This window comes from Peromyscus maniculatus, chromosome 19 (genome assembly GCF_049852395.1).
Source record: "Peromyscus maniculatus bairdii isolate BWxNUB_F1_BW_parent chromosome 19, HU_Pman_BW_mat_3.1, whole genome shotgun sequence".
NCBI classification, from domain to species: Eukaryota; Metazoa; Chordata; class Mammalia; order Rodentia; family Cricetidae; genus Peromyscus; species Peromyscus maniculatus.
This window is the reverse complement of record NC_134870.1, coordinates 3752463-3773728: the sequence shown is the minus strand read 5'-3', so window position 1 is coordinate 3773728 and position 21266 is coordinate 3752463. Positions and strand designations below refer to the sequence as shown.

The window sequence follows — 21266 nt, the reverse complement described above, 5'->3', positions numbered from 1 at the left end:
CAGTCTGTCTGCAGAGTGCCGTGTTCTAGCGCTGCTCCTCCGGGGCCGCCGATCATGTGTTCATGGTGCGCACTCTCACCTGATGACACACTGCTAGACCCAGGGAGCTCTTCTCACGGCAGTGAGCACTGCCTGCTGGCACCAGATCAGAGCTCGCAGTTTCCCTCCCAGGCCTTCCATGTGAGCAGTGTGTCATCACCACCATCCTTGGAGCAGTGGGAAGCACAGGGACCGTGGAAGACGGATCCAGGGCCAGCTTCATCTTGTATCTTTCCTCCTCCTAAGGATAGCCCACACTGCTGCCAGCCCGTGACTATTCATGGAGAACCCAGAAGCCCGTGGAGTGCTCGGGTCATAACATGGCTCCTGAGTGGTTGCCTGAGTGACAGGTAGACAGGCTCACCCCAACACCCACGTTTTCCCTTGATAACCCACGTCTTGACTGTTTGCACATTTACATACTAAGATGGTAGACTCCATGTTTAGAAAGTATTTTTCATTTCAGCCACGCTCAAACGTGGCCTTGCTGGTGGTTTGTTTGGTGCTGGAACGAGGAGATGGCCCTCCTTCTGTCTCTCTTTACACTTTTTCCACTGCTGAGCAATTCCAATTAGGAGGTCCTTCAGTTGCATCATTGCTTGCTATTAATTTGCATGGATAAATTTAAACTTTGTTTTATCCAGGTCACAAGGTAGAGTTGCCAGAAATAAATATTTAATTTTTCCAGCTGACTGGAGCTCAGTGATAAAAGTGTTCCAGCTAATGTTTCTTCCTGAAGCTTGAACTTTGGAATACGTATTTTCCCGTTACTGGGGCACACACACTTGCTAACTTGTTTATACAATAGCTAGGGGATGCCACCTTCAGGTCTGCTAGATTAAAAGAAGCAACAGTATATTTCAGTTACCAAGGACTAGAAGGGACAGAGGGGAAATGTATATTTTGTCACTGTTTTTTATTGTCTACTTTGGGCACTGTAAGTTTTAGAAACCAAAACAACTATAAGATGGTTTTTAATTAATTACAGACAATGGAGGAAGAAAAGCAGCCACTTGGCATGCTCTAAAATAGATTGTTGTGTACTCTTGAGAGATCAAGGATGTTTTCGTGGCATCTGGACTGTGTGCATGCATTCCCGTGTGTTTTCTCTCTGTCTCTCTCTCTATCTCTGTATGTGCTTGTATCTATCATCTATCTGTGTGTGTGTGTGTGTGTGTGTGTGTGTGTGTGTGTGTTTGGTTTTTTGAGACAGGGTCTCACTTTGTATCCCTGGACCAGGCTGCCCTTCAACTCCCAGAGATCCACCTGCCTCTGCCTCCCAAGTGCTGGGGGTAAAGGTGTGCGCCATCACATGTAGCTCCTTCTTAATCTTGTATTTGGCCAAGATGATTGGCTTTCCATTTTCTTGTATGTTTACATTCTGAGTTCCTGTAATAAAGATGTGTTTAAATTACTCTATATTGCAAGTTTTTTTCAAAGAACTTTTAAGAATTTCGGGAGATTTTAGTACTAGAACACAATCTGCCCATTAATCTAGAGGTAAACTCATGTGCCTGTGAGTTCACATCCCACTCTTGAAGCAAGTCAAGCATTGGCAGCCAGTGTGGGGCAGCCCTGGCCAGTGGCCACACCTGTTCCTTCTGCGCCTTTGCCTTTGCCTGTAGAGACCTGTGAGGAAACAGCGGCACACACATCATTTAGAGTTGATGTCACCAAGCCAGGATTCCTCGTAATAACAAGCCAGCCCCCAGGGAAGCACTACCACACACACACACACACACACACACACACACACACACACACACACACACACGCCCCAGCCCAGTACATCACTTTATGCAGTGAAAATTCCTAGTCTAGTGTTTTTCCAATGGGGGCATCTAGAGTTACTTACAGGTAAAGCTATTCTTTGTTGTTGTGATAAATAAATCTTTTCAATTCTTTTAAGATAAATCTGTTTTTCACAAAGCAAGAAGAGAGCTGCCCTGGAAATAGCCCATCCTTATGGAATTTTCTCCAGTGGCCCTGAGGCCCTGCTGTGTTAGGAGTGGGGCTCACCCTGCACCTTGCTGTGTGGTCCTCCCAGCTGACCTGGAAGCCTTCCCGCCCTCTGAGGCTTTTTAGGTTTCTACCTGTGAGCTGTGCTCCAGGCAGCAGGCTCCCGGCACCCTGCATGAATCCCCGGGGAGTCTGAGAGCCGGTGTGCATTGCTAGTAATGGTGCTGTTCCTTTTAACCGTTTGTGGCTCACCTGGTGTGTCTGGCCCAGTTGTGAGAATTTTAGATGAATTAGTTCATGTAATATTTTCAAACCCTGTGAGGATGAAAGGTCAGCCTTGTTCATGCTACAGAAGAAAAAGTTCAGGCCTGTGATCTAAATGGGGGATTTTTCTTCTTGGAACTAATTTTTCCCATTGTTTTTCACTCACATTTTCCCATTGTTTATTCACAGGAAATACATATAATGTGAAGTTTACCACCTTACATTTATTTGTCTCTATGAGTGTGCCTGTGCGTGCGTGCGTGCGTGCGTGCGTGCGTGTGTGTGTGTGTGTGTGTGTGTGTGTGTGTGTGTGTGTGTTGGGAGGGGTGCATCTGTGAACATGTGCAGAGGCCAGAGCATCTAGTATTCTTCTTTTAACACTGTGCTCTTAATCCTGGGGGAAGAATCTCATGCCCTGAAGCCAGAGCTCAGGTTTTTCTTGGCTAGATGGAAGCCAGCCAGCTCCTGTGACCCTCCAGTGTTTGTGCCTGGGGAGCTGGTGTTACAGGCATTTTCTAGGACACCAACTTGATGCTTGTGTGTTGGGATCTGAACTCTTGTCCTTCTGGTTGCAGAGCAAGAATTACTGTGCCAAGCCAGCTCATCTTACCATCTCTTTCTAAGTTTTCTCCAAAGATTTTGTTTGTTGTTTATTTGTATGCATTTGTGGGACTTCACTTGGTTTTTGTTTATATATGAGTTTATGTATAGGTGTGTATACATGTGCATTTGTGGGACTCTGCTTATCTGTGTGTGTGCACATGTGCATTTGTGGGACTCTGTTGTTTATCTGTGTGTGTGCACATGTGCATTTGTAGGACTCTTATTTATCTGTGTGTGTGCACATGTGCATTTGTGGGACTCTGTTGTTTATCTGTGTGTGTGCACATGTGCATTTGTTGGATCCTCTTTATCTGTGTATGCACACATGCATTTGTGGGACTCTGTTTATCTGTGTGTGTGCACATGTGCATTTGTGGGACACTGCTTGTTTTAGGGTGTTGGGGTCTGAACTGCAGTCCTCACGATTGAACATGTACATAACCACCGGTCATCTCCCGGCACCACCTTGACCCTCTTCAAGTGGCATTAAGGACAGACACGGTGCTGTGCTCTCTTCACCACCACCCATCACAGAACTCTTTTTGCAAAACCATTCAAAGCAGCTGCAGCTGCCCTGGGCTCTGACAGCCCCACTCCACCTGTTCAGAGCCCACTCTTGCGCCCTGCGTGGGTCTCTGAATGGAGGAGTGGACTGCCCGAGTGCGATTGCTGCTCTCTCTTCTCCACGTTGTCACGGGCATAAATGATGCCCGTGAGCGTTGTCAGGCAGGCCAGCCTCTGGGTACGACGTCATTAGCTTCTGTCCCCTTTCCTTTGGACTTGGTAGGTATATAGTTTTTATTTTTTGAAATTAAAATATAATTATATAGTTTCCCCTTCCCTTTCCTGCAGCCCCTCCCTGCACCCCCACCCCTTGTTCTCGCTCAGGTTCATGGTCTCTGTTTACCACGTCTCTTGTTTTACTCCTGATGAGAAGAGCAGTATGCATTCATTTTAGGAAATGTGAGCACTAAGCAAGCAATAAATGCCAGCTTTTACAGTTTAGCAGAAACGTGCACAGTGTCTGCTGTCTGCAAAGTTGTGTGGAAGCAAGGTTGTGTCAAAGGTTATACACAAAAACACAAGGAAAGGAATGTGGAATAAAATGAATAAATAAACGGATGTAGCCTGCTACCACAGAGAAAGCTTGAGTGGGGAAAAAATATTCTTGGGGCTGGAGAGGTGGCTCAGCAGTTGAGAGAGCACTGGCTGCTCTTGCAGAGGACCTGAGTTTGTTCCCAGTACCCTCATGGTGGCTCCAGTTCCAGAGGATCTGATGTCCTCGTCTGGCTCTCTGGGCCCCAGGAATGCATGTGGTACACATGCATACATGCAGGCAAAACAATACATGTACATATAAGAAAAAGGCATACTATACATATTAAAATATACCATTAGCACTTATATTCATTAGGTTTGTTTCATAATTTTATATGTGATCTTATATGTTCTGTTTTTATTAATATTTATTTTCACTTAATTATATTCAATATAGAATAACTGCTGTTTAATTGTATGTTTATATTTGTATTTCAATGTATAATTTTATGTGAGTAAAATATATTTTCAATGTAAAAATTCAAATAAATTTATATTATTTCCATATGGACAAAAGACATATAAGATTCCCACATTACCAACTGAAGATAACCATTGCTATCTTCTTGGTGTTCCCATCTTGTAGTATGTTTCTGTGCAAATATATATGTAACAAAATTAAATTATGGTTTGGGGTTTTGTTTTTGTTGTTGTTTTGAGACAGAGTTTCTCTGTGTAACAGCTCTGGCTGTCCTGAAATCCAATTTGTAGACCAGGCTGGCCTTGAACTCACAGAGATCCACTTGCCTCTGCCTCATGAGTACTAAAATTAAAAGACATGTGCCACCACAAAATATGTTTCTTTTTATGTTGTTTTGTGACTTGATTTTTCAGGCTTGAATTTTTTTTTTTAAGATTTATTTATTTATTTATTTATAACACAGAAGAGGGTGCCAGATCTCATTTCAGATGGTTGTGAGCCACCATGTGGGTACTGGGAATTGAACTCAGGACCTCTGGAAGAGCAGTCAGTGCTCTTAACCGCTGAGCCATCTCTCCAGCCCTTGAATATTTTTTTAAGCGAGATAAACAATCATAACAACTTTTGAAACATAAATAATTGACAACTACTCAAAGTGATATAAATCTAAAATAACAATAATGTTATTAATTAACAGTGTCATATTTTCTATAATGCCTATTCTTCCATTGGGGACAGCATACTCTTATTATAGGTGATGGTAACTATGTGTTTTCTATCAAAGAAAACCAGAAAGGTAATTTCCTTAAATATGATTAATCAAACTTTGCTCTTCAAACCTTATGTTTTTAGAACAGTTTTAGGTTTGTATAAAAATTGTTGAAGTTGTAAGAGTTGTCAAAGTCCCTCTGTTGGTCTATCTGTGGAGTGTACTCTGACTGGTGTCCCTCAGAGTCCCTTGCTCCTTTTCTTTCTAATGTAATCCTCTCCCACTCTGCATAGCCTGTTAACTAGTGTGTCAGTAAACAGACCCTTGTCTCCACGAATCTAAGTAGTCTGGTGAAGGGCAGGGGAGATGGTCCCTGGTGACAGCTACTTAGAAGTAATAAACTTGGGTCAAGGAGAATGGCGATGTCTAAGTGCACCAGGGCACAGGCACTTGGAGTGTACCCTCCTCGAGGGTAACATCCAGGGTATAGAATACTCTCCTGGGGCTGGAGGGGAAGCTCAGCAGTTAAGTGTATTGCTCTTCCAGAAGACTCAGGTTCAAGGACCAGCACCCATATGTTTTACATGGACCGTCCATAGCTCCAGTTCCAAGGAATTCAGTGCCCTCTTCTGACCTCTAGACACCAGGACGTACATGTAGTGCATACACACACACACACACACACTCACACACTCACACACACACACACACACACACACACACACACTCACACACAAATTGTTATTACTTAGCATGGGTAAGATGATCAGTACACATAAAACAGGATAATGTAATCTAGCATGATCAAATGTTAAATTGTGAGCTTTGGATGGTCACACTCCTGAAGGAACAGAAATTAGGTGAGCACTGGGATGCCTAAGGAGGACAAACCGGAACTGGGCCTGGACATCTGTTAGGGAAGTGTAGTGACGAGAGCGAGGTTAGGAGTTTCGGTGCCTGAGAGAGTGTGGCCCCAGAGGTGCTCGGTTAAGGACTTGTTGAGTAAGAGTGACCTGGCTGAGCGAAGGGAAGTGCCGTGCACTTCCTTTGGCACCTTGGATGCCGAAGGTCTGGCCACTCCAGCAGGAGTGGACGCTTGGCTTGGCATGCATTCAGGAGACGTTTTGCTCCATCGTATTTGCTAACATTTCACCTGAGCAGAACTGACCTCGACTCTCCATAGAGAAGTCTACTTGAAGCTAAATATGCCTGTGTTACGGAAGACACAGGGTTAAACACTTCATGGAAGGTGCATATTGTAAGTGTTTTAATTAAGTAATATGTGTGTTGTTTACTAGTGTGTCCAGAACTGGTCTGAGTGTTCTGTAAACTGTTTTTGTCACCTATGTGTTACGTTAAATGCTGTTAGCGTGATCATTGAAGAAAGTGGCACAAAGTTGGATTTGGTCAAAATTAGAGTTAACAAAGTTAACCTGAAGGCAGGGGTTAAGCTGATTTGATTTAGTGGTCTTAACATGTATGTAGTACCCACCCCCAAAAAACCTAGTGAAAGTATAGTGGCAATACATAGAGCTGATGCCAAACGTCAAAAGAATTTCCTTCTCCTTTGCGTAGACCTGTATATGTATACACATGAACACACACACACCTCGATCTGATCCTGAGTGTGCTGGAGCATTATCTCTGGGAGGGTGGGGAAAGGAGAGGAAGAGACGTTTTCAGATTTTACTGTGTGTGCGTGCGTGCGTGCGTGCGTGCGTGCGTGCGTGCGCGTTTGGATGTCCTGTTCTGTTTTCTGACTTACTCCCATGAGACAGACAGGTTTTTCACTGAACCTGGAGCTAGACTGGCAGCCATCAAGGCCCTCTGTCTTCTTATCTCCACAGCACTAGGGTTACAGACACGTGCCTGGCCACACCCGCGTTTTACATGGGTGCTCAGGATTTGCACTCAGGTCTTTGCACTTGAGTGGCAAACGCTCTCACCCACTGAGCCGTTCCACCAGCCCTGTAGTTTACTTTATACCAAGAATACTGTGTATCATGCCTTTAAAAAGAAAAAAGTAGAGTACAGGGGGCTGGAGAGATGGCTCAGCAGTTAAGAGCACTGGCTGCTCTTACAGAGGCCCCGAGTTCAATTCCCAGCACCCACATGGTGGCTCACAACCATCTGTAATGAGATCTGACACCCTCTTCCAGCATAAAGTTATATGTGCAAATAGAGCACTCATTCATGAAAGACAGAGGGGAGGGAGGGAGGGAGGGAGGGAGGGAGGGAGGGAGGGAGGCAGGAAGGAAGGAAGGAAGGAAGGAAGGAAGGAAGGAAGGAAGGAAGGAAGGAAGGAAGGAAGGAAGGAAGGAAGGAAGGAAGAAAGGAAGGAAGGAGAGCCTGGAACTTCTTGATTGGAACGAGCCTGGGTGGTCCCACTGTCTGTGACTTATCCCACAGCGGCTCTGGGTTTAATGAGATCTCGGCTGAACCTTCTTCTTTTCTTTCTCTGTACAGATTCCCTTTCTTCCTCCTCTCCCTAGTGAGGCAGCAGGAACATGCTCTTTAATATGTTGAGCTGCTACTTGCGTATTCTACATTTTCTGGTTGTTTTTAAATGCATTTGGTGGCAGTTTTGTGAAGGCTGCATGTAATTTTAATTGTGCAAGCAAGTAAGAAGCAGATGTAAGGAAGAGTTAGAGTTGAGTCTGGTGGCATTCATCCTGGATTGCACCTAGGACTGTCCACCTGGCCAGGTGATAGTAGCTAGATTTCCAAGGGAAACATTCTAGAATACCAAGAGGAGTTTGTTACTTAATGACATTTTTTTAAAAGTACCTATGATGGACCTTGCTGGCAGTACATGGGAAACGAGTTGAAAGGTGGCTTTTCCATGTCAGAGAGCCTTGTCCAGTGTGTGAGTTGGCAGAGGGGGATGTAATATCATTTTATTTGTTAAACAAGGATAACCTTCTGAAGTCTCCCATACTTATGCTCAGAAAAGCACAGCATCAGCCAAAAATGACCTCGAATTTCTTTTAGAGATTGCTCACAAAAGTGGTGTGTGACTGATCCTTAGTCCACTGGTACAAGATGAATGAGAGCCAGCTAACGGCTTTGCTGGGATAGGGTGCCTGCTGTGAAGCATGACGACCTGTTGCTCCCAGGACCCGCATGGTGGGTGGAGAGAACTGACTTCTACCTCCTCATGTGCCCTGTGGTACACACACATCTGTACATACATCCCCACACAATAAATACATCTACTAATAAGTTGGGTTTTTGTAAGATGAACTTAGGTGTATTGTGATCAGCATGGGTTTATTTGAGCTACCAGTGATACATGACTCAACCCGAGGCCTCAGCTGGTCAGTATTCCATGAGAAGGGTTGGAGGGGAGATTTGCAGAGTGAGACAAGAAAACAGACTTGGTTGGTTGCTTAAAGTGTAGAGTTGCTTGTTAGTGGCTTTCCTGGCAGTTTCTGACGGCGTTTTGTTTGCTGATGCCATAACCCTGTGTGCCAGAGCCACCTCTGTCCCCTGTGAGCTTCCGACACCAGTGTGAAGATGGTGTTGTGTCTCCGTCACTGTTAACCACTTCCAGGGCTGGTCTGAGGTAGAGTTATCACTGCCGTCGACTCATGCTTACATTACATTGGGCGTTCTGTGCAGCCAGGAAGAATGTTTGGTCCGTGTTTTCTTGTATTGCTAGATACTCCATACTATCAGATACTTGTAAAGATTTATGAAGCTGAGCTGGTTTTAATTAAGGTTTAATTCTTGAGTTGGACTTTTCTCTTGCTTCTTTTTCAGGAACACGTTACATAAAGCAGCGGCAGCCACACTCGCTGGTATAACACTGGTCTAACAGTTGGTTTCTTCCTAATAGGAACTGTCTAAGATCACAATGCCAGTCATATTTAATGAACCTCTGAGCTTCCTGCAACGGCTGACTGAATACATGGAGCACACTTACCTCATCCACAAAGCCAGTTCATTTTCCGATCCTGTGGAAAGGATGCAGGTATGTGGCAAGTGACCTTGGGAGAAGTGTAAGTCTCAGAGACTTGTTTCCCACCTCCTCCCCAACCCACCCACAAACACACGTGGTCACACACATGCAGACACTGGCATAGATGCTCACACATGTGTCTACTGGTGTCAAGTCCAGCTGGGCAGGATATTCTCAGAGCTTAAGAGCCTTTTGCAGCCAGGCGGTGGTGGCCCACACCTTTAATCCCAGCACTCAGGAGGCAGAGGCAGGCGGATCTCTGTGAGTTCCAGGACAGGCACCAAAACTACACAGAGAAACCCTGTCTTGAAAAAAAAAAAATTTTTTTTTGCATCCAGTCCCCCTGGCATCTCCTTGGGATTGTCACTGTAGTGAAGACTGATGGAAATGTCAAGAGTCATAGAAAGGGTCACACAGCCACACTTGGCTGTTGCAAGTTTTTCCCAAGTCTTCAGTTTAGAAGGTAGCATGTGTGATGAGGAAATCGACATTTCTTATTTCAAACTTTATTGAGGATCTTCTCATAAAGGATGAATATAGTTACAAACACATGTTTAAGCTGGAGGTATGTTCTAGTATGCCTGTTCATAAGCACTCAAGTAATAAGATGTTGAACTTTTTAATTTTCAAAATCAAAGATGTTTGTGTGGTGTACATGGATGTTGAGACACAGGTCAAGTACAGTAGGTGCAGTGCTCTTCAGACAAAGCAGTGTCTCTCTGTTCTTTCCTTCACTTAGTAGGTTTTTAACTTCTTTAGAATCTCATCCAGGGTTTCTGTTGCTGTGATAAAACACCATGTCCATAAAAATCTTGGAGAGGAAAAGGGTTTATTTCAGTTTACAGTTCCACATCAGGGAAGCCAGGGCAGGAACCTGGAGCAGGAGCTGATGCAGGGGCTGTGGAGGGTGCTGCTGACTGGCTTTTCCTCACGGCTTGATCAGCCTGCTGTCTTGTAGGTTACGATCACAGCCTAGGGGTGGCACCCCCACAATAGGCTGGGCCTCACATAAGTCATCAACCAAGAACATGCACCACATGCTTGACCACAGGACAGCCTGGTCTGGACAGTTTCGCAGTTAAGGTCCCTTTTCCCAAATGACTCTAGCTTATGTCAGGTTGACATAAAACTAGTCAACCAGATTGGCTTTAACACCAATGACATTGTTTAGTTTTACATCTCTTTTTCTCAATTCTAAATGTATAACTGGTGCTCTGTATCCATAGGCTGCACATTCAGAGATTCAGCCAACCTCAGATCCACACTGTGTGCAGAATAAAACTATACCTTTAACTGAATATGTAGACTTTTCTTTGCCATCATTCTGTGAATGAAATAACATTGTTTACATTGTGTTAGATACTATAAATAACTAGAAAATATGTAGTCTATACAAGAGGATTGTGTAAGTTAAAAGCACATGCTGTGCCATTTTGAGGCTTGAGTAGCCACAGACGGACACCTGGGGGGTGTGTGAGACCCAGTCCCTCCCAAATACTGAGAGACATCTGGGATTTCAAGTTTTAAAAACTTTTACATATAGAGGTTTTTAGAATGTACATATTAGAACTTTTACATACACAACTTCAGCATATTGGAAGTCACCGGCTTACAGAGTCTTGAAAGTCCTTGGCCCAAGTAGAGTTCTCACAGGCTGTCATAAGGGCCTGGCCTGAGCCGAGCACTACAGGAAGAGATCAGGGACTGCCGTCCTAAGTGAGGCTTCCACAGTAGCCTGAGAAAGCCATGTTAAAACCCAGACTGATCAAGGCACGAGATAATTGGGTCGGTCGCTGTCGCCTGTGCAGCTGCGGCCCTGCGGGTCGTGACCAGCGTTAACGCGGTGCTCTCCTCTGTTGCAGTGTGTGGCAGCGTTTGCGGTGTCTGCCGTGGCTTCGCAGTGGGAGCGGACTGGAAAGCCCTTCAACCCGCTCCTGGGGGAGACCTACGAGCTAGTCCGGTGAGGCCTTCGGCTCCATTCGGAATGGCGTGTTGAACGCGGATGACTTACATAGATTTATTTTTCAATTAAGGAAGATGGGTATTTTGAGTTTCCCTAAACAATTATTTGTGACTGGAACACATTAGTTATTTTGATGTCGGTGTCTACAAAAGTAGACATGCATTATACCACCATAAAAAACAGTTGCAAGGTTTCAGTGTTCCTGACCCTCCAGGATTAACTGTCCTCCTTTTTAAGGTAGATCCGGGGTTTAGAATTTCTGTTGCTGTGATAAAACACCATGACCAAAAACAACTCTGGGAGGAAAAGGTTTATTTCACTCACATTCCATATCACAGCTCATCATCAAAAGCAGTGAGGACAGGAACTCATGCAGGACAGGAGCCCAGAGGCAGGAGCTGCTGCCGAGGCCATGGAGGGCTGCTCTTCACAGGCTTGCTCAGCCTGCTTTCTTGTTTAACCCAAGATCACAGCCCAGGGATGGTACCACCCACAATGGGATGGGCCCTCCCCCATCAATCACTAATTAAGAAAATGCCCTCCAGGGTTGCCTACAGCCCAGTCTTACAGAAGCATTTTCTTAATTGAGGTTCCCTCCTTTCAGATGACTTTAGCTTGTGTCAAGTTGACAGAAAACTAGCAGGGCAGAAACTCACAACAGGAACCTGGAGGCAGGGACTGAAGAAGACCATGAGCAGAGCAGCTTATGGTCTGCTTGTTCATCCTGCTTTCTTACAGTCTCCAGGACCACTCACCCCCGGGGCAGCACCACCACAGTGAGCGGGTCCCCCCACATCAGCCATTGATGGAGAAACTGTTCTACAGAGCTTGCCAATAGGCCGATGTTATGGAGTTCATTTTCACAGGAAGATTCCCTTTTCCCAGATATGTCTGGGTCTGTGTCAAGTTGACAAAAACCAACTAGCACACTAGGAATGGTAGCACATGTCTGAGTTAGAGGCCAGCTTAGTCTACCAGTTCTGGCCAGTCAGGTTACACAATGAGACATTGTCTCCCCACCCCACCCCCATATATATATGGGTACACACACACACTCATGCACACGCACACGCACACACACACACCATGCCCATATTAACGTGCGTCTATCACCTTTAAGCAGTCACTGGATAGGATTCCTGCACTAGCTTGTTTATATGTAACTAGGGATTCATTTGGTTTGTTGTTTATATGTAACTAGGGGATTCATTTGGCTTTGTCTTTTCTCTGTCTTCCCCCTTTTCTTATTTTGTTCATATTTATCCTGTAAATATTATAAATAGAAATGCCTTGTTTCACTATCTCAGTATAAAAGGAATGATGTTTTACATCTGATGAGTAATTGTAGTTTTAAGCCCCTTGAGGTATGAGTGACCAGGCCCTGTCCCCAGACTACTCTGCTACCTGCCAGCTGCTATTTCTAGTCCCTCAAGGTGCAGGCAGCCAAGCTCCACCATACAGAGAAAAAAAGCCCAGGATCATGCCACAGAACCCCACCAATCTCTGAGGTTGGCCCAGGATCAAGCCACAGAACCCCACCAATCCCAGATCTTTCCCCAAGATCAGACTAAAAATCCCATCAATGCCAGACCACCCTGGAAAGCTCTCCCTTCCCCCCCAAACTCTGTGTGAAGCCTGCTGCTTCTTTCCTGCGCAGAGGCAGCCCCCCTCCTCCTGTTCTTCTCAGTGAATCTCTGGTGAGAGGTGTGTTGTGCCATGTAACTCTGTGGTAGTTCTTGGCTCCTTGCCCCTCAGAGCCGTGGCACTCACAGTAGTAGTCATTGTTCTTGTTACTGTAACCAAAACAAGAGCATCTTCAAGGAGGAAGAGCTTGCTTTGCCTTACAGTTGGAGAGGATGCAGTGGCATGGGAAGACGTGGCAGGGATGTGTGGAGGCCGGTTCTATTGCTTCTGCAACCAGGAAGCTATCAGACCTTCCAGCTAGCCTTCAGTGATTCCCTCGGTTAAGGCTTCACCTTCTAAAAGTCCCACAGCCTTCCAAAACAGTGCCACCAGCTGGGGACCAAGGTTTCGAAAACACAAGCTTGCGGGAACATTGCACATTCAGACCACAGCCATGAATCGCCCAAGCTCCTGTGGATGTCCTGTATTTAACATGTGTAAGCAGCTGGCTCCATGATCAGACAAGGAGCTTAGGTTAGGTCTGTGTTGTTCCTTATGTAGGGTGCAACGTAACAGGATGATAATGAAAATTGTTTTTCGTCACTGAACGTTTTCCTGACTATTTTAACACATTCAGTGACAGTTAATTGAAACAATGCATTTTTTCCTATTTCTTCTAATCTTAAGAGATGACCTTGGATTTAGACTCATCTCAGAACAGGTCAGCCATCACCCCCCAATCAGTGCATTCCACGCAGAAGGGCTAAACAACGATTTCATCTTCCATGGCTCAATTTACCCCAAGCTGAAGTTCTGGGGGAAGAGTGTAGAAGCGGAACCCAAAGGAACGATCACCTTGGAGCTTTTAGAGTAAGTGGAGCAGAGTCCTTCCCTCTGTGTGTGTCTGCTTGTGTGTCTGCACGTGCACAGACAGACTGTGCCGTTCTAGCTGGGGACAGGAAAGAAACAGTGCCACCGAGTGTTCACGTCTGCCCCCGAAGGACTCCTGGAAGCGCGGCAGTAGCCACTGTCCGCCAGGCTGGATCAGCTGTTAGGCAGGTAGGATTAACTCTATGGCAGCTTACAGAACCATTGGATACCATGGTGCCCGTGTTTTGTTTAAAGGATTCTTGGAAATTAATCCACTCTGAATCTTTTCAGGTGACAGTTGTGTGACTTGTTGGACACTGGGTTGTTTGAGCTCTCTTCTGCAGGATTGACTTTCAAAGCCTAGGCATTTCTAAGTAAGCTCACATGCACTCCGCCCTCCCCCACCTGCCCACTGGGGCCAGAGACCCTGGGCAGGAGCCACAGAGCACCCTCCTGGGGCTGTGGACAGGAAGGACAGCAGATGGGGAGAAAAGTTAAATCCTGGGGACAGCCAGCCGCAGTGAGATTCCTGGTTTTGTATTTCCTCCTTGCTGAGAGTCTGAGCGGCAGGTTACACAGTGGCATTAGATGAAGGCAAAAGAGGTCCCAAGAGAGACCTTGTCTCTCCTTAGAGATCCCAGAAGCAGCCCTCAGAGTCACAAAGACGATTCTGGCTTGGTTTACCTCCTAGCCTCCCCAACCACTGCCCAGGCCTCTGGCACTCTCCTATAGTAGCCTGCTGCTGCTTCAACCACAGAATCTGCTCCTGAGAAAACACTCCACAGCGCAGGGACTGCATAAAGGACTAAGAACTATCGTTCCTGTCCCAGAGGTAGGCCGAGAGCTCAAACCCCAGTCTAAGGGCAGAGGTGGTATTCTGGAACACACACGTGTGTCGGGGAAGGGGTACCACCTCTCCTACACCAGTCTCCACGGCCTTCGCCCAAATGGTATACCAAAGGCCCGGAGATCTGACCACTGGGTGGCCGTGGACTGCATGGCAGTTGAGGGATCTTCTGAGGAGCGTTACAAAGACTGGAAATTATAGTGACACCAGAATCAGGACGACAAAGGTGACGGAGGAGGAGGGTCAGGGTTTACAGCCTGACATTGTGTTCATTGCCTCCAATCAAAAGTCAGTATTCGGGCTGGAGAGATGGCTCAGAGGTTAAGAGCACTGACTGTTCTTCCAAAGGTCCTGAGTTCAATACCCAGCAACCACATGGTGGCTCACAACCATCTGTAATGAGATCTGGTGCCCTCTTCTGGCCTGCAGCTGTATATGCAGGCAGAACACTGTATGCATAATGAATAAATAAATCTTTAAAAAAAAAGTCAGTATTCTCTAGATTTAAAGAGAATAGCAAATCTCATAAAACTCAAGTATTCTGAATATAATTCTGAATATTTGGCTTTACTAAGAAACTGAAAAAAACTCAACTCACAGTGAAGGGCAATCAACAGCTTCTAACCCCAGGATGACCCAGAGTTAGAAGTAGCTGTCACTACTGTTGCTGAAGATGAACAGACAGACAGCTGTTCTAGCAAAGACATTGACGTAGTTTTGGGCATTTTAGGACTGAAAAATGTAGCAAGGGAAATAGTGACCAGGACGCTCAGGAGCAGCATGAAGATGAGATATGCAGGAGGCTGGATGCTGAAACTGCCATGACGGAGGGATACCCCCGGAGCCTCGATCCAGTGTGATGCTGGTTCTTCCCAGTGACCTACAAGTAGTCTCTCTAAAACCAGATCAGAGTCTCTGGATGATGATGATGATGTGTGTGTGTATTCATGTTCACGTGTGTCTGTGTTCGTGCGTGTGCGTGTGTGCGTGTACGTGTGTGCGTGTGCGTGTGCATGTGTGTGTGTGTGTGTAGGCGTGTAGGCCAAGGGTTAACATCATCTTCCTTGATCATTTTCTAGTTTATATATTGAGGCAGGATCCCCCCTTTGAACCGAGAACTCACTGATGAGCTAATCTAGCCAGCCAGCCCACCCAGGGGATACCTGTCTCCACTTCCTGAATACAAGAGTGATAAATACATTTATGGGGGTACTGGGGTGCAGACTCTGGTCTTTACACTACAGCAAGTGCTTAAGAGCTGTCTCCCTAAGCCCCGGGTATTTTCTGTAGGCATAAAGGAGTTGATTCTAAATTTATACGGAAAAGCAAATGAAATAGAACAGCTAAAACTGCTGACAATTTTGAAAAGGAGCAAGAAACACTAAGAGATGCTGGGCTGAGACCGAGATTTACAGTCACCGCGAGACACCTCGGTGGTGGCAGCAGTGGGGTAGGGGAGACAGTCCGGAAGTGGGCTCCACAGAGACGCGGTCAGTGTAAATCACAGACGAAGAACGGCAGACTAGAAAGCTCTGGGAGAAAACAGAAATGGTTAGGAGTTGGTGTTAGGTAGAAATCTCTCACATAAACAGTGTGAAAAGCCCAATGCACAAAATCCAGTTTAAAAACTGGACTAAGTTTAAAGCTCTTTCTGAATTACACTATGCGGGGTATAAGAGATAAGCTATAGACTATTGGAAATGGCGTACCCTAACAAAGGGTTATTGTCTAGAACATATAAAGACCCCCTGAAATAACTACCACTCTGCAAAGAACAAAAACATTTTTTTTTTCAAAAGTAAAGGATCTGTACCATTATGAGTTTTGAGTTAGTTTAGGGTAAACTGGAAGGGACCTTCTCTGGAAAATGCCAAATGGACCTTCATTTTTATTTTATACCTCTAATTTTTCTGTTCATGTTTCACCAAACTTTTGAATGATATACAGGTTGAATATTCCTTTTCAGAAAGGCTTAGGAGACAACTAGTCCATATTTAGGAGACTTTGGGTCTTGGAATGTCTGTGTAGATCTTACCAGTTGAATGAACATATTATCTGAAAGTCCAAGATCCAAATGCTCTGGAATCAAAGGCTTTTTTATTTTTGTGTCAGTTTGCAAGCATTTGAGAGTTTGGGAGTTTGAACTTTTGAATTAGGGGCATTCAGTTAGTATATAGTTTATTTTTAAAACAATAAGAATGGGCAGGTAATCTCTGTTTTACCATGAATTAATATCAGTGTGGGTGTCATGCATGTATGTGTGTGCCTATGTGTTTGGGGGTGTGTGTGGAGACCAAAGGTCACTCTATCAGAGTTCTTCTATTGCTGTTGACTGTATTTTTGAGACAGTGTCTCACTGACTGGAACCAGTAGGCCCCTGGCATCTGCCCATGTGCCTGCTTCCATTGCTGTGGTTACAGGTGCATGCCACACCCTGCTTTCACACGGTGCTGGGGATTGAACCCAGGTCCTTGTGCTTCTGCAGCAGGCATGTCACCCCAGCCAGCTCCCCAGCCTGCTTTCTTATCCTGAATGGCACCTGAAGAAACCTCAGTTTTAGACTAAATGGTTCTTCTCAGCTACCTCTCTGGGTTTGGGGTTGTTTTTTAGACACAACGAAGCATACACATGGACAAACCCCACCTGCTGTGTGCACAACATCATCGTGGGCAAACTCTGGATCGAACAGTACGGCAATGTGGAGATCATAAACCACAAGTAAGGCGCACTCAGGCTCGTGCCTGAGCTCTTCCTCACGTCAGTCTCTTCCAAAGGCTTTACTGCTGGTGGGAATTTAACTCCTGAGTGAAGAGAAGCCCTTCCCTTTAAAATAATGTCTGCTGACGTCTCTGTGTAGACAGACTGGGCGGACCCTGGGCCTCCCCGGGTCTCGGCCTGCTGCCCATCACCTGCTGACATCTCTGTGGCACTTATTCAGGGTAGGGTAGGTGAGGGAGGAGCAGTGTGGAGTTAGTTGGAAAAATTAGTTTCAGATTCTGTCACTGATTTTCTGTGGATGCTTCTGGGCTTGTGCAGGCAGTGCTCATGGGGGACGTGGTGGAGAGTCGGTCACCAGTGCTGCCACCAGGAAGGCCACCCTCATGTTCCCAACTGCTTCCTTGGCATTGCGTGATCATGCGAACTTCGCCTTTCCTTTGTAGGACCGGGGACAAGTGTGTGTTGAATTTTAAGCCATGTGGTCTTTTTGGCAAGGAATTACACAAAGTTGAAGGCTACATACAAGATAAAAGGTAAGGTTTCTTTTTCAATGTTGACTGCAAATGCTTATTTAGATATTTAAAGTATGCTGCCTGATAAACAGGCATTCAAATAACAGAAAAGTCCGAATATCTATTTCATTAAAGGATGGACTTATAAAATATAGTAACGGTAACTATAGCACAACACGGGCTGAATTGGTGACTAACAACACCTTCTCTCGCCAGCAAAAAGAAGCTCTGTGCTCTCTACGGGAAGTGGACGGAGTGCTTGTACAGCGTTGACCCCGCCACTTTCGACGCTTACAAAAAAAACGATAAGAAAAACACGGAAGAGAAGAAGAACAGCAAACAGGTAACACAGTGCCGGGGTGCCGGCAGCCGGGCTCTTGTATGTGAACAGACCCTCCTGGAACCGCCTGTCCCCGGGCCCAGTCTGACAGTGCTGCTCACACATGGATTCACGTCCTTGCATCTTGTGAAGGAACAGTTATCTGTCCTCCTCAGTGGAAAACAGCAGGCTTGAGCTTCTGGTGGCTGGGGCAGTGGCTCCCTTCCGCGTGGAGTACCCACTTGATTGGTGTCACTTTGGAAAGTCGGTGCCCATCTTGATGGTGCAGTGGTGGGTTTTGCCTCTCATACTTGTGTGTTAACAGTAGAAATGATCTGCGGAGGTAAGCTTTACTCCGGAGCGATGGCTCACATTTGTGAGCTCTACCTAGCTCGGTGCTCTCGATCACTGTATCTCTGGTGTTAACGCCGTCACAGTCCGACTGTTGTCTTTGTGATGAACACTCCTGTTTGTGGAGCAGTGTTTGTCCCAGTCACAGATAAGAACAAGGCTTGCTCCCTGGCTACAGGCATGCTTTGGCGTTCTGCAGACGGGTGTCTCCTTCCTGTGATCAGTTGCTATGAACTGAAGAAAGATTGTACCAATAGGACAGGAAATGCCCGTTGGGAGCCTGGCCAGGAGAAGTGGGGACCATGGCTTAGAAGCAATCTCTCATCTGTGAGCAGTGGAAGCTCAGATCACTCCTAACCCTCGGTCTCTGAATGTCACCTCTACAATGGGTGTCCTGACAGCACCTCTCCTAGAGGAGTGGAGGTATCGGTGGACTTTGTGAAGGTCTCAGATCAGCCTGTGCTCTCAGGGAGATTAATGAAGTCCTCTTTGCTCCAATGTGCCCGTCTGCCAGCCAGGCACTCTCTCGTGGCTCACTAGATGTGTGGCCTTTTAGCCCTGATCCCACACTCAGATATTTCTTTCTTTTTTAAAAAATTATTTTAATTAGCATACTAAATGATGAGTTTTCTTTTGACCTCTCCATACATGTATTTGCTCGCATTTCCTCCCTCATCACCCTCTTTCCTTCCTGTTTCCTGTTCTCTTCTTGCCCTCCTTCCTCCTAAATACCCCCACTTCTACTTTCATGGTGTGCACGGCTGTGCGTGGGTGTGCGTGGGTGTGTAGATCATCCGTGTGAGGGGAAGTGTGTGCTGCCTGTCAGAGTCCGGCTTACTTTGTTACACATGAGAGCCTCCACTTCTGGCGTCTCTTCGTTAACTCTTAGGCATCCAGAGGTGTGAGAAGCTCTTGTTTTTTTCAGAGGCAGATGGCACCTTCATTTTTGTGACTCTGTAACTTAGGAGCTAGCACTGGGTCTGAGGGACAGTTTGTGTGATGGCCGCCGGAGCGCACAGCTTTGGTCTGCTTTGCCCTGCCCTGCACCTGCCTGTGCCCAACTCTTCATGTTCAGCTCCACCCACTGCCCTTGGCAGGATACCTTAGTAGGATGAAGGAGGAAATGTCCCCGAACCCCAAGTCACAGACACAGACTGCATGGCCGCCCTCCGCTAAGAGAAGGAACTTGGCAAAGACAGCCTCCATCCACTTGACGTCCAACCCTCCTACATCATGTGGTGGCCACTTCCGGAGGATGCTCTTCTACTCTATTCTTTATGGAAGAGCAGCCTTCCCTCCCGCTCCGTCCCTGGCCTGCCTTCTCCCATCCAGGGCGCAGCCCTCCTGTGGCTGCTGCTGTCTGCACACACTCCCATGCTCCCGGGCAGCTTTTACTGGTCCCACACCACACCTCGCTGTTGGTCCCACTGTGTATTCACTGAACGTGCCTCAACCAGAAGCTGGCGTTTGGTCAACTGATGCTGAGGATTTGACCGGCCCTTCTAAATCTTTGAGTTCTTTGTGTTTTCCTTTATGGTACTAACAGCTTCTCAAGGTCCAATCAGCGAAGACTAAACACAGAGCAGCAGAGGTCTGGTCCATGGGGAGGGAGGCCGAGGAAGCCACTGGTTCCTTTTCCGCCTGACGTTTTTGTCAGGTCTTCTTTTTGTCAGCTGCATGGCGGAAGCCTGCTGGTTCTGGTTCTGTGTCATTGATGAGTTTGGCTAAGTGGCCCAGTGTGTGACCTTCTGTTCTCAAATGTGTGTGTGCATTGGCTTTGGCCTCTCCAGTGTGTGTAGTGTGTTGGCTGTGCCTTTAGTGTGGGGCTCTCGGGTTGTCGGGCTCTTCCTGGACCACGCTGCCTCCCAGCCCTGAGCTTTTCTAACTTCTTCAGTAAATATTTGTCATTTGTGTTTAAAAGACTAGAGACTTGAACACTGTAGTAAAGAAGGGTAGCCAGGCAGTGGTAGTGCACACCTTTAATCCCAGCACTCGGGAGGCAGAGCCAGGTGGATCTCTGTGAGTTCGAGGCCAGCCTGGGCTACCAAGTGAGTCCCAGGAAAGGCACAAAGCTACACAGAGAAACCCTGTCTCGAAAAACCAAAAACAAAAAAAAGAAGAAGAAGAAGGGTAGTGGACGATGCCTGCGAGTCCCGGACGCCAGCATCTGTCATCGTGGCAGGAGCAGGGACACACAGCATGACAGCAGCCCTGCTCTGTCCAGGGCTTCCCCAGGGTCTGGATAGGCAGCTGTGACCGCCTCATTCTGCCTCCAGGTGCCTTAAGACCAGGCGCGTCTTCTCATCCCCTTCTGGGTTTGCTCCTAACTCCTTCCTGCTGCGGTCCCAGGCTTGCTCAGTTACTCCGGCCTGCAGCCTCCTGGCTGACCTGCATCTCGGGACTGCCTGTGTTGCTTTGGAGAGCCAGGGATGCCCTTTGCAGTCATAGGGCAGAGGTGATTGACAGCCAGCCTAAGCTCCAGGGGTAGTTCCCAGAAGCTAAGGACACCATGGGAGCTGAGGCCTTTCAGATCCTCCTGCCCTGGGCTGGGTGCCTGCACATCCTCTGTCTAACCTTTTGGAGAGATGCTTTTGGACTAGGAGTCTCAGCTCTTCTGTGTATGCTATGAGACCTTGTTCAGTCTTCAGAGCACATAGTTGTATATTTAAAACCTTGCTTCGCCTTCTAGACAAGTTCGTCTGAGGAGTCTGATGAAATGCCGGTGCCAGATTCTGAGAGCGTCTTCATTATTCCTGGAAGTGTGCTCCTGTGGAGGATAGCCCCGAGGCCTCCTAACTCTGCTCAGGTGAGCATGGGCCTGTTAAATCCAGGAACTGTTAGCATCCAGCTTGCATGGTGCCCTTCCTCAGGCAGCAGAGCCTGTGTCCTTTTATGTCACACTCCCCCTTAACCAGAGGGCGCTCTGTCAAGCCGGGAGGTGGGCTGGATGGATCTTCATTGGGGGTCTCACCCTTGTTAAACAGACTGATATGCTTGACCAGTGTAGAC

The 21266-nt window shown here is 46.6% G+C and overlaps 1 protein-coding gene across 14 annotated transcripts in view; it reads left to right on the top strand.

Annotated features, from left to right (window-relative positions):
• The window catches only part of Osbpl1a (oxysterol binding protein like 1A), a 183997-nt gene that overhangs the window by 159242 nt on the left and 3489 nt on the right, over positions 1 to 21266 (top strand). For all 14 annotated transcript variants that reach the window (XM_076554750.1, XM_076554747.1, XM_076554746.1 and 11 more), the window contains 7 exons: positions 8932 to 9066; positions 10917 to 11014; positions 13328 to 13510; positions 16968 to 17075; positions 17519 to 17608; positions 17804 to 17930; positions 20947 to 21063. In XM_076554750.1, the coding sequence (XP_076410865.1) occupies positions 8932 to 9066; positions 10917 to 11014; positions 13328 to 13510; positions 16968 to 17075; positions 17519 to 17608; positions 17804 to 17930; positions 20947 to 21063 (858 nt within the window). The remainder of the gene's footprint in view (positions 1 to 8931; positions 9067 to 10916; positions 11015 to 13327; positions 13511 to 16967; positions 17076 to 17518; positions 17609 to 17803; positions 17931 to 20946; positions 21064 to 21266) is intronic.